At 40.5% G+C, this 14409-nt stretch overlaps 1 protein-coding gene across 12 annotated transcripts in view; it reads right to left on the bottom strand.

The window, feature by feature from the left end:
- MCF2L (MCF.2 cell line derived transforming sequence like) overlaps positions 1-14409 on the bottom strand; it is a 179070-nt gene that overhangs the window by 80371 nt on the left and 84290 nt on the right. For 11 of the 12 annotated variants that reach the window (XR_010071529.1, XR_010071530.1, XM_063337969.1 and 8 more), the window contains one exon: positions 740-823. Coding sequence is in view for 10 of the 12 variants with exons in the window: in XM_063337969.1 (XP_063194039.1) it covers positions 740-823 (84 nt within the window). In the remaining 2 variants the exon portion in view is untranslated. Of the gene's footprint in view, positions 1-739; positions 824-13762; positions 13899-14409 lie in introns of those variants that run through there. The other variant, XM_063337993.1, reaches the window with a different exon arrangement.

Below are 14409 nucleotides of genomic sequence, written 5' to 3'. Positions count from 1 at the left end.
GCTGCTTTTAGAGACAGCTTTATGACTAAAAGCCGGTTCCTTTGCAAAACGCAGGTGGTGATACCAAGCCACAAACTCTGTCCAGAACTTGGTGCTACACAACACCTGACCCCTCGCACTGAGGCTGTGGGGGAACGGGGTACTGTGGCACTCACTCAGACACTACTTGGGTCAAGTCCAAGGTGTCAGCTTGGGCTTCAGTATTGAACCTGACAGCAGAGCCAGCAGCAGCGTAGCCTGTGGGCTGAGGACTGCAAGACCACAGCAATCACCAGCGCATCCACACTGCACTCTCCAGCTCTCAGCGAGGGCTCAATTATCTCAGAGAGCTCTAGGTCAGTGTTTGAGCACCATCTCAGCTTCAAACACTAAGGAGGTCAAGGTAAGTACCCACATCTCCCTTAGCACTGACAACAGGAGACTACATGTTCTTGTACCAAGCTCATCAGCACTTCCTTATTTGTTTTCCCCCATTTATTTTTTTATCCTACCCTCAATTCTAGCCCGTTATCCTGGATACCAGAAAATTAACTATAATATAAAATTCCTATTATACTTTTTTTTTTTTTTAAAAAAAAAGTCTTCTTTTCAAAAATCCTTGAGTAACAAGTCTCGGTAGTCTGTATTTTGAGTTGCTCATAAAATATGAATTTCTCCTACACATGACCTCAAAAACTGTGAAAGCACAACAGGCCCAACCATACAGCTGAGCAATGTCTGTAGAAGGCAATAGTCTTACCTGACAGGTAAGCAAATTGTTTCTTTAACTGGTCCTGAATATCTGCAGCATAGAGGGGAACGATATCCTGATGCATGATTTCATCTGTGGAGGAAAAAAAAAAAAAAAAGAAATATTTGCATTGCAAAGTCATTTTATGTAAAATTTCACAGCAGACATCAAAAAAAATCATCCCTATAACACAAACACCCAGAAAACTATTCAAGTTTTGAAAAATATGTGAAACTGCCTAGTCTTTCAAGTGTCTGCCAAGGGTAAACTTTTCTTTGAACAGCATATTGATAAAAGAGTAAAGTAATGTGGATTTGCTGACACTTGGAAGCACTATGGGATGTCACTGAACCAAACACTGTAGAACTAATATTCTTCAGGAATGATGCTAAACAGTGGTTTTTTTAGATATCAAATTCAATTTTTATTAAAACCTTCTCAACTGACATGAAAAAGAGAAAATTATGATCTCTCTAGCCTGTTGTCTAGTGTTCAAATACCTCAAGGCAACCGTGTTCAATAAGGTAGGCAGAACGGGCTTGAAAGGCCATCCTTATGTTGAACACACACATTCACAGCTCAACTGCTAAAAGCGTTGCTTAATCTTTTATCTCAGCCCTTACACTTTAGCTTAATGACAAACATACTGCTTTCCCAAATCTTAATTTTCTACCACAGTGTTTGAGCAGAGGCATTTCCCACAGCGTATTTCCAGAGGTCAAGCAGAAACCTTAACCTTCTCACTGACCACGATAAAGACTGCATGACAGAGTCGCCTCGTTCGTTAAACTATGATATCTCTCTTTTTTTTTTTTTTAAACAAGGAAACAAAAAGGTTTACTCTTTTGCATGAATTATTTCACATTTTTACCCTCATTGAAAAGCAGTGAAGGGATAACCTAGCATTTTCATGATTTGGCTTTCAACATTTCTTTTAACCTGGCATTATATAGAGAAGCTTTATTTTTAATGTATGCTGAAATGCCATTAAGATAGATAGACTCAAATCTGACACTCAGAACTGTGAACATTCAGAGGAAAAGTAAGTGAAAACCTAAAAGTGATGTAAGGTTAAGTGTCATCTGCCTTAAGGATAAGGTGATCAAACAGAAGTAGAGCTCTGGCCCTCAAGGAAGGACGTGCTATTACTGAGATCTTTCAAATGTTAGATCTTGAGGGGAGAGCCGCTCACTTTTATAAGTGATTCTCATGTGCGCAAAATTCTGAGAACTGTAATTATTTGAGAACAGCTAAAACCCCCTACTTTCAGTTACTTCTTCCAGATAAGCAACAACTTATACTGGGAAACAGAACTTCTCTGTTCTCTTTCGGCCAGTCTGGCAGAGGAAGACCCATGACCACTTTCAAGGTCACACACTGATTAGAGCTATTTTTCTGCATCCGGTGAACTGCTGCTTGATCAGAAGACCTCTGCATACCATGCTGCCAAATCCATAAGTGGATACATTTAACTGTTGAGTCATATTTCATCCAGACCTTAAGTTATGTCATTATCCTAATGTTTTAAAGAAAAAACTGAACACAGATCTTTCAAAAGTCCTGTCTCAGATGGACAAGTAATTTCCAGAAGAGGAGACATCTCCCCCCAAGAGAAAAAGGACTTTAGATTTTATTTTTGCTGTCAGTGCTTTTTAACACAAGGAGTCCTCCTGCACCAGTGTTTAAGAAACTAAATACCCCTGATTCTAGGCAAACCAATGTCTGCAGGTAGGTGGACCCATTTACCTGAATATAACCTATTACAGGATCAACGCCTAATTTTTTGGTGGGAGATGAGAGAAAGGAAAACAGTGTCATCATTTTGTAATATGCTATCCTGCCTACAGTCACAGGCAGAAATAGTTTTCATTATTGCAGCATAAGCATGTAATAAAATAGGTGTGTTTTGCATATGTAAGTAAATACGTGACACACAGCACTCAAGATATTCCTAAATCAGGGAAACTCTTTATGTTTCCCAAACACATAATGGTCACTATTTCCTCATGTATCCATGTGATCAGTCCCACTGCGGTTCTGACTTCTGCCAGGTAAAGACGCAAGTCTAGATTTGATTGGCCCAATGTTCTCTGCGATAGGAACAGCAGCTTTTGCAGTCAGCACACTGGAGGAGCTGCACGCTGTGCCTCTCCACTGGTGGAGAACCTCCAGAAGCCTTCTCTGCTGCTCTCTCTTCCACCGAGGCACAGCCCCCTTCTCATCTTGCTGATCTGGTTTCACGACACTCTTCAGGAGGCAGAATATGTGTTAAACATCAGAGCAGATATTCAATAATTTGAAACAGCTGAGATAACAACTAGCAGTACAAAACAATGCAAGAAAATGCAACTGCTGGAACTGCTGAACAGTTTGCATCCAGCAGCTTGACAGGATACACCTGAACCCAGTATTTGTGCTCACATATGTAGACAGAAATCCCTCTCCGATACCCTGTCTCCTTTCAGAAAAGATGCAATTCTAAAAACTCATGGCTCTGCATATTTTCCTTTGTATTTTGCATCCGTCTAGAAAAGAGTTCACCACAGCTGGTCTGGGACTGAGTCTGATTTCACTTCAGGTTTGTCCATCATTATCTGAATATGCTATTTCTTCAGCAGGATAAGGTAACAAAAGGCACACATGCTAAACAGACTGTGAGGGCACGCGCTCCTTACACTCTTAGACTTTGGGGAAAATAATTTCTTGGAAATATTCTTTAAATAGAGAACTTGCCACCTGCTACAGTCTTTAAGGGCAATTTCCATTTTAGTAAAGCTAATTAAGCGCACATTAAAATACAGAATTACTGAAAATCTGTTCATATTTTCTAAGGAATTTTTATAGGTTCGAACTCTGCTTCCGCTTACATGGATTAACATTCACACAGCCCATGAGTTTCCCTGTTCTGCCTTGACTGCTTTACATAATATTTTCAAAACAGAGACCTAAGAGTTTGGCTGGTTTACTGTACCTAACATTCACAACTGAAAAGAGATGCTTACACCAAAACATGCGAGAATATCCAGTCTTTCCTGAAGAGCTCATTTAAAGAGTTTTCCAGAGTAGTCTGCTTAAAATCAAGCTCGTGGGATTTATAATTCATCTGCTATTGTGGGTCCTAATAAACAGCAAAATAAGGTTCTGTAAAGTTATTACTGCTTTTTTTTTTATCATTTTTTAAAACTGAACACACATAATAGCTGGGAATGCACAAAGATGTTTTTTTTCTAAGCCAACAACTATAGGTTCTTTAAAAATAACACATTATCTAGCATTTAAATTATGTGTAAGACAGGACAGAATTGTCATCTTGCTAACATAGAGGAATTAGTTAACTAAGTGGATCTCATTTAAAAAAAAAAAAATCCTTTCTCTTTAAAAATGTGAACCACAGTCTTGCGGACATATAACCTTCTAATTCAATTTTAAATCTTGCTTTGATAGTTCTGTCTCTATGATGGAGGAAGATGGCTTAGGGGGGCCTGACCCTGTCCCATCAAAGGCTCCTGACTGCATTTCAAATGAAGCAGGATGACAGATTTAAGCACAAGGGCACAAAGATAACTTGTGCTTGAATTACCTGGTGCCAGTAAGCCCTAAAGAAACCCGGTTCTGAGAAAACAATCAATGTCACTCAAGTCAAGGTTTTTCACTTATTGGTAAAAGGCTCCTCTTTCTTTCTGATCAAAATGAAACTCATCATCATTCTGAGTTCGCCTGACATGCCGAAGCAAAACCATTTTCACAGAAGACAATGCTTGAGAGGAGTCTGAACACACGGTACCTACATCACATGGAAGGAAGTCTCCCAACACGACTCATGAGCCCTCTAGTAATGGGTTTAATACAATTCCCACTGAGCCAGCTGGAATTACACCACCCTTTGAGTACGTCTGCATGAGATCCTATGGCCATTACTTTGTACCAACTTGAAAGCCAACCTGTTTCTACACATACGGACACAATTATGCCTTTCAGCACAGATCCCAGTAGCGCACCATAAAGCACACAACAAACCATTTTTCCTCTTCCTTTTTCTTGATGAGTCCACAAGATTTTCCTGTAACTGTGTCTATGGCTTCTCTATGAAACTCATGCCTTAAGTTGAAGAAATGTATTTTTCTCAACCAGTTTTGCTTTGCTTCTCCTGTGGAACAGCCTACCCACCCAAAGAATTGAATGCCTTTTATGAAGGGGGTCTTCATGTGAAGCACCCTCCCATCTGGTAATTATAAATGCAAGATAATGACTTTCAGAACAGTCCCTTCATCTCTCTCAGCCCCAAGGCAAACCTTTCATTTCCTCATTCTTCCCTCTTCATCTTCACCTCCCAATCACCATCACTAACAGTCAGCTCCTTTGTGTACTCCCCCCCTAAGGAGGAAGGGCCAGAGCAGCCGAGCTGGTGAAGATAGCCCTCTTCTGCGCTAAGCTACATGAAACTAATTAGTTAGTCAAGATGGCAGGAAAGCTCTCCAGCTTTAAAATTGAATTTTAAAAATCGCTGCTGAATAGTGATGATGCCTGCAAGCTCTGTGCTAGGTGTGCTCAGGCACAACACCTGCAGACCGAGCTCCTCAGGTCCATGTGCTATTTGTAGCCACACTGGGCTGATGATGGAGTTCACACGAGTGTTCATAAACTAAGTATTAAAACCTCATCAGCCCAAAATATCTTCAGGAAGAGTTCACTTCTATTTTATTTGACTTCACTGCCATCAAAACAAGGGGCCAGGGAAAGCAGGTGATTAAACCTCTGGAATTTTCATGTAAAAGGCATCTCTGCTAAAGTGTAGGTTAGGAAGGAAATTATCACCTGGGTAAAACAGTGCTCTCGCAACTTGTTTGTTTCTGGTGAGCTAAAATATCCCAAGCAAATAGGAAATACAAATTCTTCACCTCCACCGGCATCCCAATTGCTAGCACAAATAGAAATAAAGAAACCTAGGACTCCAAACAGCTTTGTATGCCACTGAGTGTCCAAAAAATATTTTAAATGATACAGAGATGTAAGAATTTTACTTGTAAAAGCTTAACAGCCTACACGTCCCATCTCCTCCCCGAGTCAGAAAAGACAGTTTCCTTTCAAGAGTCCTGGTGCATAAAAGAGATGCTCAAGTTGAAATACTTTTTTCTTTTCAGAAAATCATACTTCCTCTTCTGGGGCATTACTAACATCAGTTCATTTTCTAGAATTGTATAGCCTATTGCCACAATGTGCACAGAACAGCACAACCGTGTAGCCCATTGCTACAATAGGCTAGGTTGGAATCCCATGTATTTTCAGTGTTAAATAAGGATCTAGTTGAGTCAGGACTTGAAAGCTGTACTGCCGAAGAAAAACTAAAACCTTAGGAGTGATGTTCTATTATAAGCCTGTGGACAGAGACACTTACTGTTTAAGTGGTGTTTTTAATGCCTCATGCATCAGAAGCCTTGACCATCCAGATCTTTCACAGAGTCTACAATATTTCTGCAGCACTTTTCATAACCCCTAAGTTTTGGTAATATTTAAATGATTCCATTGAAATGAGACTTGATAACTAAGCTTTAATCATACCTGAAGAACACCACAATTACTTAGAAGACACACAAAATAACCCCACAAAGCTGCAATTCTAGAATTTAAATACAAGGGTCAGGAACTTGTTCACGGGTGAAATAACAGAAAAACAGGAAGAAGTCTCTGTATTATATAGATGCCTACTGACTCACCTGCTTTACCCAGATAAATTCCTGCTTCCTGTAGTCACAATTAAAGAAAAGTCCACCTGTTTCTTCTTTGTGATCACAGAGTTGAAGATTTGGCACAGGACTATCTCAAAGCTACAAGGATGATGGTTCAATTTCAGGTAGGGAGATTAATCACTGATCCTTCTTTCAAAAAAAGAAAATTTTGAGGTGTACAGCAAATGCAGTGCTGCTAGGCTGGCATAAGACAAGAATAAGTGTAATAGCTCCCACTTTCTTGACTCAAATTATGAAATAACTGCTTAAAAGCACACTTTGAGAGCCAACCAAGATTTTGGTTTCTTTCAAAGTCTTCTCTAAAATTTTTGGATTTGACCACTTATGCATGTCAAAGGATGTACTTGTTTTTGTTCTCTTCCTTCTTCCACCTCCCCTTTTGCAAAAGGCAACAAAATTCTTTGTCTTAGTTTGCCTAAATGCTATCACCTCAAAGCACAAACATCAGAAGTAGTATAATGCTCTCTCTTCCGTGTATAGCCCGTGTACTCACAGGATACTACGAGTGCTAAATGCTACAGCTTCTTCCTCTTCTGCTTCATCAGTCACACCTACTTGACACATATACTCTGTAGTCCCACAGCTTCTTAGGGATCAGCTTTAGGTTTGAATATGGTTTACAAGAGTGATCAAACATTAACTAATCTGTAACTAGAAGAAAACGATATAACAATTAGGAAGTCAACCTAGGGATCAACAAGAAGACCTGGTACTTCTCTGTACTTGAAAAAAAAAAAAAACCTAGAAGAAGATGAGGATGTGGGGAAGAAGATCTTGCAATTTTTGCAAGAAATCTGAAAGTGTTACCAGTTATAGCATCCAGTCTGTTTTGTCATGCTTTTGCTCCACATAGTGCTTAAGTGCACCTGCTCTGTTTTGGTGAGAAAGATGTTCTTCGTGCTATTTCAAGTCATAATAATTACTCCCTTCCCAAACTGAGAAGGAAGGGGAACTTTGAATCATGCCACACAGCTGTTTTATAGCACAGATTTTTGGTAGCCACAAAGAGGACTTAGAAATCAAGGGCAGCAACACCATCACATGTACTTACTACCTAAAAGTAAAAATTGACCCGGTGCGTATGGTGTGCTCCTACTATTGCAACAAAGATATTCCTCTCATCCTCTTTCCAGGATGTTCTGAAGAAAGCCAAGCCGGCTGGTAAACCCTTTTCTGTTCTTGCAGGGTAGTTTCAGACTGCTAGGAACCACGCTCCCAAAATAGGGTTAAAATATTGCCAAAACTGCAGCATCATTAACTCCTTAATATTGCAAATCATGCTGAGCATATCATACAAAAATATTTCAAAAGTATTAGATGTACTTAGTCACCTACATGCTGCATATTTTGCAAAAATCAAAGATTTTTTTGCCTTTTTAAATGGAGAAGTATTATATACAGCCTGAGAAGCAGCATATGTTTCCCTAGCCAGCACTTAAGTGATAAGAAGGTGAGTGACCCAGATGTGTCTCAGTACTTAAGCAAGTCTCCAGAGAATAACAAAAATAGTAGGTTTTGCCAACGGAATTTAATAAGATTTAATGCTCTGAGAAAATCATTATGGGAATTTTGTTTTCTAACTACTAAAGCCTTGTAAAGAAGAGGGAGTCTTACAAATATGGAAAATAGAAAGATCAACTCTGAATAGATAAACTGCGTGCGAATTATAGGACTCATCTTCAGCGTGACTTAAAAACTAATGATGCAATCACACAGCTTAAACACACATGCTAAAGTGGACATCTTTTCAGACAACCAAACCAAAGATTCCTCTCCACTGAAACCCCCTGCTTTCAACCCTCCCTCTGCAGAAAAATACATATCTTCAACCACACCCCAAAGCTTTAACTGAAAGGTCAACACGCACAGGACCAGCTGCATGAATACTTGGCAATTCTACTAAATTGAACGCTATTTTTGTGTGATATTTTGGAAGCAAGATAAGATTTTAAACAATGCGTGATTTTACTCTTGATCTGAACATTAAAGTCACTTTTCTAGAACAGAAAGGTGGCAAAATCTCATTGCTTATTGTACACATTTATTCCAGAGAAAAAATACAGCAGTCCTAGTAATTGTGATGTTGTCACAGAATGGTTTGGGTTGAAAGGGCCCTTCAAAGATCACCTAGTGCAAGCACGTCTTGCACTAGATCAGGTTGTCCAAAGCCCCATTCAACCTGACCTTGAACAATTCCAGGGATGGGGCATCCACAACTTCTTTGGGCAACCAGTTCCAGTGTCTCACCACCCTCAGCATAAAAAAATTTCTTCCTTATATCGAATCTAAACCTACCCTCCTGCAATTTAAAACCATAGTCCCTTATGCTGTCACTGCAGGCCTTGATAAAAAGTCTTTCTTGACTTTTATCATTTCAACAATACAGAAGATGGCTAGAGTCACTTGTAACAAATTATACATTTTATGGTATTCTGACACAAGCACATTTCTCCATAAAACTGTACATCTATAAACTAACGTTTTGAAAGGGGATGTGAAGCACTTCCTGGGTGTGAGCGAGAAGGAAGAGCTAAGTGTTCACTTAAGTGGCTTATTTGGAGCTGAGTACTAGTTTTCAGCTAAGAAACATTTACTTGCAGGTGTCTGTAAACTTCCCAGTTCTTGGGACTCTGACTACAGAGGACTTACAAAGAAGAGGTTGCTGACTTCATAACCAAACTTGCTGCCCCACCTTACCACACAGATGACAGAGTTGTTAAGGAAGCAGCTCTTGAAGCTCTGTGGCTTACTGCCCAATACCATTAAAAAGATGAAACCTATCACATATCTCTCTAAAGCTCTGCTAATATTAACTGCTTTGGGTAATACGGAGGCAGGATGTGGCTCAGCATCTCCCATAGGCAGCTACAGAGTCCTTTAATGTGACGGTCAGTTCTGCTGCTCACATCCAGCATGTTGCAGGCAGCGTGCTAGAGGCTGGGCAGAAGCCTCCCCTCCTTTGCTTTATAGACCCCCATTTTCACCTCTTTTAGGTCTCAAATGAAGCATCCATTCATTATCCAATCTGAGAATTTGGCACATGGTTGTAATGACTAATCAAGTTCTGGCCCTGTAAGCAAGGAGTTATTTTTGATCGAAATTGACTGTGCAAAACAAATCAGTGAAGATATAACGTCTTGGATTTATTTTGGTGTCTCATCTGCGAAAAACCATTAGATTCTGTTTCCGTAAGCGCAACAGCCTAACTGGATATTACCTCTAATTTGAGAGGTTGTTTTGCTAGACTTTTAGGTCCAGAGATTGACAGCTTTCTCTTAAAAAAATCTGCCCTTTGGGGCATACAGGGAATACTTAAGCTTCACACACACACACAAAATTCCCTATTTTGTGTGTACCAAGTACAAAGTAGAAGCGTATTAAAAAAGTAACAACTCGCTGTTTGTCAAGAGAAGCCATGGTCCATAAATCATTTCAAGTGAAATGCAAAATCCTTGCTTAGAACTTACAACCAACAAAACCCTGAAGTTTAAACTGAGACGTGAATAGATACATCCCTTATTCTGAATTAGATGGCCTCCACAATTCCTCTCACCTAACTGAGCATAAGAACAGAAAACCAGACTAAGCACAGAGGAGCTGAACTACTTCTTGCTACAATTCCACAGGCTCTGTGGAATGAAGGTTCATAAAAGCCAGGGTCTTTAAAAAGCACTGTGAGTGACTGCTCTTCCATTTTCAAAGACCTTGAGTCTTCTGCACAAAACAGAAACGCAGTAGGGCTGCATTTTTTAGAGAAAAGCCATGTAAAGGAAAAAAGTTCTGAATATTTGATACTTAGAGAAGCGTCTGAGAAACAACATCTATAAAAGCATTTAAGGAAACAGACATATAAGTCTCCCTTCAGATCAAGGTAACACAGTAATGACGAGAGGCAGAACCTCTCATACATTATCCGCAGTGAAGAAGCTAAAGAGCAAACTTTGACCTTGAACTTCCCTGGTGGTGGGTATTCTCATCTGAAGTCCATTTGGCCTCACTGCTCTTTTGAGACTGAAGGCAGGTTAAAATAAACACACAAAAAGCCAAATGAACAAAAGAGAGTCACATCAGCGGTGTTAAGATGGAGATTTACTTTTAAAAACCAGACCCTAGGTCCCAGGTTTCAATAACACCACTGAAGTGCTCTGTAGAAGTTTGGAGCATTGATTTTAGTTTTTGAAAGACACTAGCATTTATTACAAAAGAGTGAATGTCTTTACTGAAGCCCTGCACAGCAAAGGGATGAGAGGAAATAGTCAGATGTTGCAGCACGGGAAATTCCAGCTGAATGCAAGGACAAAAATTCACTATGAGAAAAGCCAAGCACTGGAACAGGCTCTCCAGCAAGGCTGAGCTATCTCCACCCTCGGAGAGATACAAAACTCAGATGGACAAGTTTCCAAGAAGCCTGATTTAACTTTACAGATAATCTTGCTTGGAGCAAGAGGCTGGACTAGGTGGCCTCCAGGAGTCTCTTCCAACCTAAGTTTTCTGCAATTCTGAAGCAATTTCCAGGTGAGAAGTCCCCAAGCCCACCTCACATTTCTGGAAAGGAAAGAGAAACTTCCAAGAGAGGTGTCACTACTGTAGAACAAATGAACACATACAAACTAAATTGTATACTAAATTCTATATATTGACGTTAAAAATAAATACAGAATAGGCTAAAATTTAGTTATGTTGACACGCCTGCTGTATCTCAGGCTAATAAAATCTGTCTACCACCAAACTGATATACCATGGTATACCACGGTATATCAATTTGCTGGAAAACAAAACTAAAGCAAAAAAAGAAAACTTGCTCTTCCAAAAAACAGGGAAAGAGGGAATATCCCAGTGTCATGATGAAGTAGCTTTGCTTTCTGGTTTCATGAGAACCGTTCACAACCCTCTAGAAGGGTCCCACGTCAACAACGGCTTCGCAGGATGCAAAACTATCACCCAGTAGCAGACCCCTTCCCACTGCAGTACTATAGCTCTGAGAAGATCATATCATACCCGGCTCAGAGGCAAACAAGTGTGGTAATGACTTGCCTTGCTTTCCTCCTTTCAGATAAAGCTTTGGCATGTTCTTAACATGGAAATGTAGCAAATTATGTCAATTCACCCCCTGCACCATTCATTCCCCAACATGTGACTCCCCTCTGCTGTGCCTGACTCCAGCAGCTGAAGGGAGTCCACCTTCATTGCACATAAGGCTGAGACAGCAACATTTTAAGGACAAGTCCCCTCAATTACAAGCACACACTGAAGACCTCTGCCAGGACTACAATTATCCTCTTTCCACATTTCTCTTACCTGCAAAGAAAACTAGGAGAACCTCTATGAGGGATCCTCCATGGGATCCTGTCTCTTGGAGACAGCCTGCTAACCTCTGGAGATTCACGGCCACAGACAGGCAGTGCCGGCTCCACACCCTGCTACTGCAACACACAAATCGCGTCAGAAACCTTTTAGTCCTGCAATGTACCTACAAGACAGGAGATGATTTTGCCCCCATCTGGATGTTGAAAACCAGAACCAGCATTGCTCACAGCTACCTGCACAGTCTTTAAGCACAACAGAGACCCGAGTCCTGCGCCGTGCCCAAACCAATCCTCTCTTTTCAGTTTGTTCATCCTTTTCCCCATCTCCCTCCCTTCACTCCCTGACGTGGACTGACAAAGCAATTCCCTAAGAAGACATTGTTTTCCTTGGAAATCGTCACAGGGTTGAGTATAGAAATAGGAAGATGGGTATCTGAGACCTCCCCGTGGCTTTCATTTCCTTCACTCTGCCGACCGTAGACACAAACCCTCCCACCCCTATATAGTGCTCAGGAGGAAAAGGAAAGAACAGTGTTGGGGAAAGGGACAAACCCTCTGCCCACTTTCAGCACAACATCACACGAGTGATCTCTGTCACGCTGAACATGCCCACAAGAAGCAGTGGCAGCCAACAGATGAAAATCAAGCCTTGGCAGTTGCTAACAAAAGCAGCCCTGCTTACTTATTTCTCAGTAATCAAATTCAGATTAACCCCCCCTATTTTAAACTTGGCAACTTATGCAAATAGTCCTGGCGTGGCTACATATGCACCATCGTGATCTAACACAAAACGCTCCCTGGTTCTGCAGTTAAAAACAGACATCCCCTCTGTCATACAATAATCATCCATTTCCTAAATCCACCCCTCCCCTCTCAGCACAGACAAGGATGCACATAAAGACCAAATTAATCCCTCCACCTTTTCCATCTGGTTAGCCTCACCTTTCTTAAATCTTTCATTCATTCCTCCTAAGCAGCATGCCTTTTGGTACTATCCCTAGTAGCATGGAGTACTACTGAGAAGCAGAGCACTCCGACTCACATGTTGATAATTTAATTAGTAATACTAATTAAAGATTAGTAACAAGATCCACCCTTTAGTTAGAAGAGCCACCTTCACATACCTGTTTCATTTAAATTTGACATTTCAAAAGCAACAACGTTGGAAGGTTATAGACATCAGTCCATTGACTCAGTGCTCTTTCTCCGGTCCTCCTCTGCAAGTCACACATACCAGAAGCGGAAAACAGAACTGGAAATGTGAATTCAAGCACCAGAATAAGGAAGCAATTTTTGCTTGTCCTTATTCCACAAAACACGCTTTCAGTTTTGCAATGGACTGTAGCTGCACTATTAACAGCAAATAATATCTCCACTGTTTCATTATATCTTAACAGAAACAAGATTCCTATAGAAAGCTTTGACTGAAGGAATTTAAGAAATAATGCATTTTAGATTAACCCTCCTATACTAACGACTAGGGGATGCCAAATTGTGTCCCGCAAAAGAAACTGTTTTTTCTCTACTTCAAATAGGAATCAGGAAAAATTATGTATCTGAGATTTACATAAAATGCAGTGAATTGAAAATTAAACCCCCCTGTAATTCAGAAACAGCAGGACAGCTCTCCGCAACAGCGAGTTCTCCTTGAAAGCTTTAGCGCCATAATCACTGCATGAGCGAAGCCTGAACAAAGTACATCCCATGTAAAATGCAGGAACAGATTTAGTGGACATGTCTGATATATTGAGAAATACCTCTGCAAATAAAAAGATACACTGCAAATTTACACAAGGACACAACACACACGCCCCCGTAACAATAAACTGTATTTATATATGAATGTACACAAAATGAGTACAACTTCTGTCATTGTACTAAAACACATCCCATTTTCCTCAGCAGGATAATGTTATCTGACAGAGTTCCCGCCTGACCTGAAATCAAGTAACTAAGCAAATTTGAAAGACTAGACACACCTGTGCTTTTCTTCAGAAGAAGCCACAATTCAGCAATATCTTTGTAGAGCAAGGAGATCAGGCTTAAGGTCATGTTGCTTCTAATCGATTTAGTGGAAAATAGTTCCGGAGACAGTGACCTATTTATCTGTGAGCCCGTCTTCAGTGCAAAATGAGAGCGCAAAATTCCATCTTTCAGTCAAAGCCAAGCCACCAGGGACACAATACCCTTCTTCAAATTACATGCAGAGCAACTGTGCCTGTCAGGAGGCTCAGAGGTCCCCCGAAAGGCTAGCTGGTTGCTGGTTACTTACCACTTCTCTTCCTGCATAAAGCGCTGGCGTGTATTAGATGAAAGCTGTTTGCTTTAAATGTGTACACGTGTACTGTTCAAACATTATCAGAGTAAGAATGCATTAAAAAAAACTAATCCTAAGTGTGCCTTGTCAAGAACCTCCCTTTAAGAGCCCTAGTTTTAACAAATGATGATCCAGTAAATCCATCACTGTCATCTTTTTTTACTACCCACCCCTTCTCCACACAGGGAAACTAACTGCACAAGGGGCAGATCTCCTTTTCCAATGAGCCTTTCATTAAAAAGCTCCTCAGATATGCATCCATCATTTCCTACCTGTGAGGGAATTCTCACCACGTGTTTTTGGCGGAAC

This window comes from Chroicocephalus ridibundus, chromosome 1, assembly GCF_963924245.1.
Source record: "Chroicocephalus ridibundus chromosome 1, bChrRid1.1, whole genome shotgun sequence".
NCBI classification, from domain to species: domain Eukaryota; kingdom Metazoa; phylum Chordata; class Aves; order Charadriiformes; family Laridae; genus Chroicocephalus; species Chroicocephalus ridibundus.
This window is presented reverse-complemented; position numbering and strand designations above follow the sequence as displayed.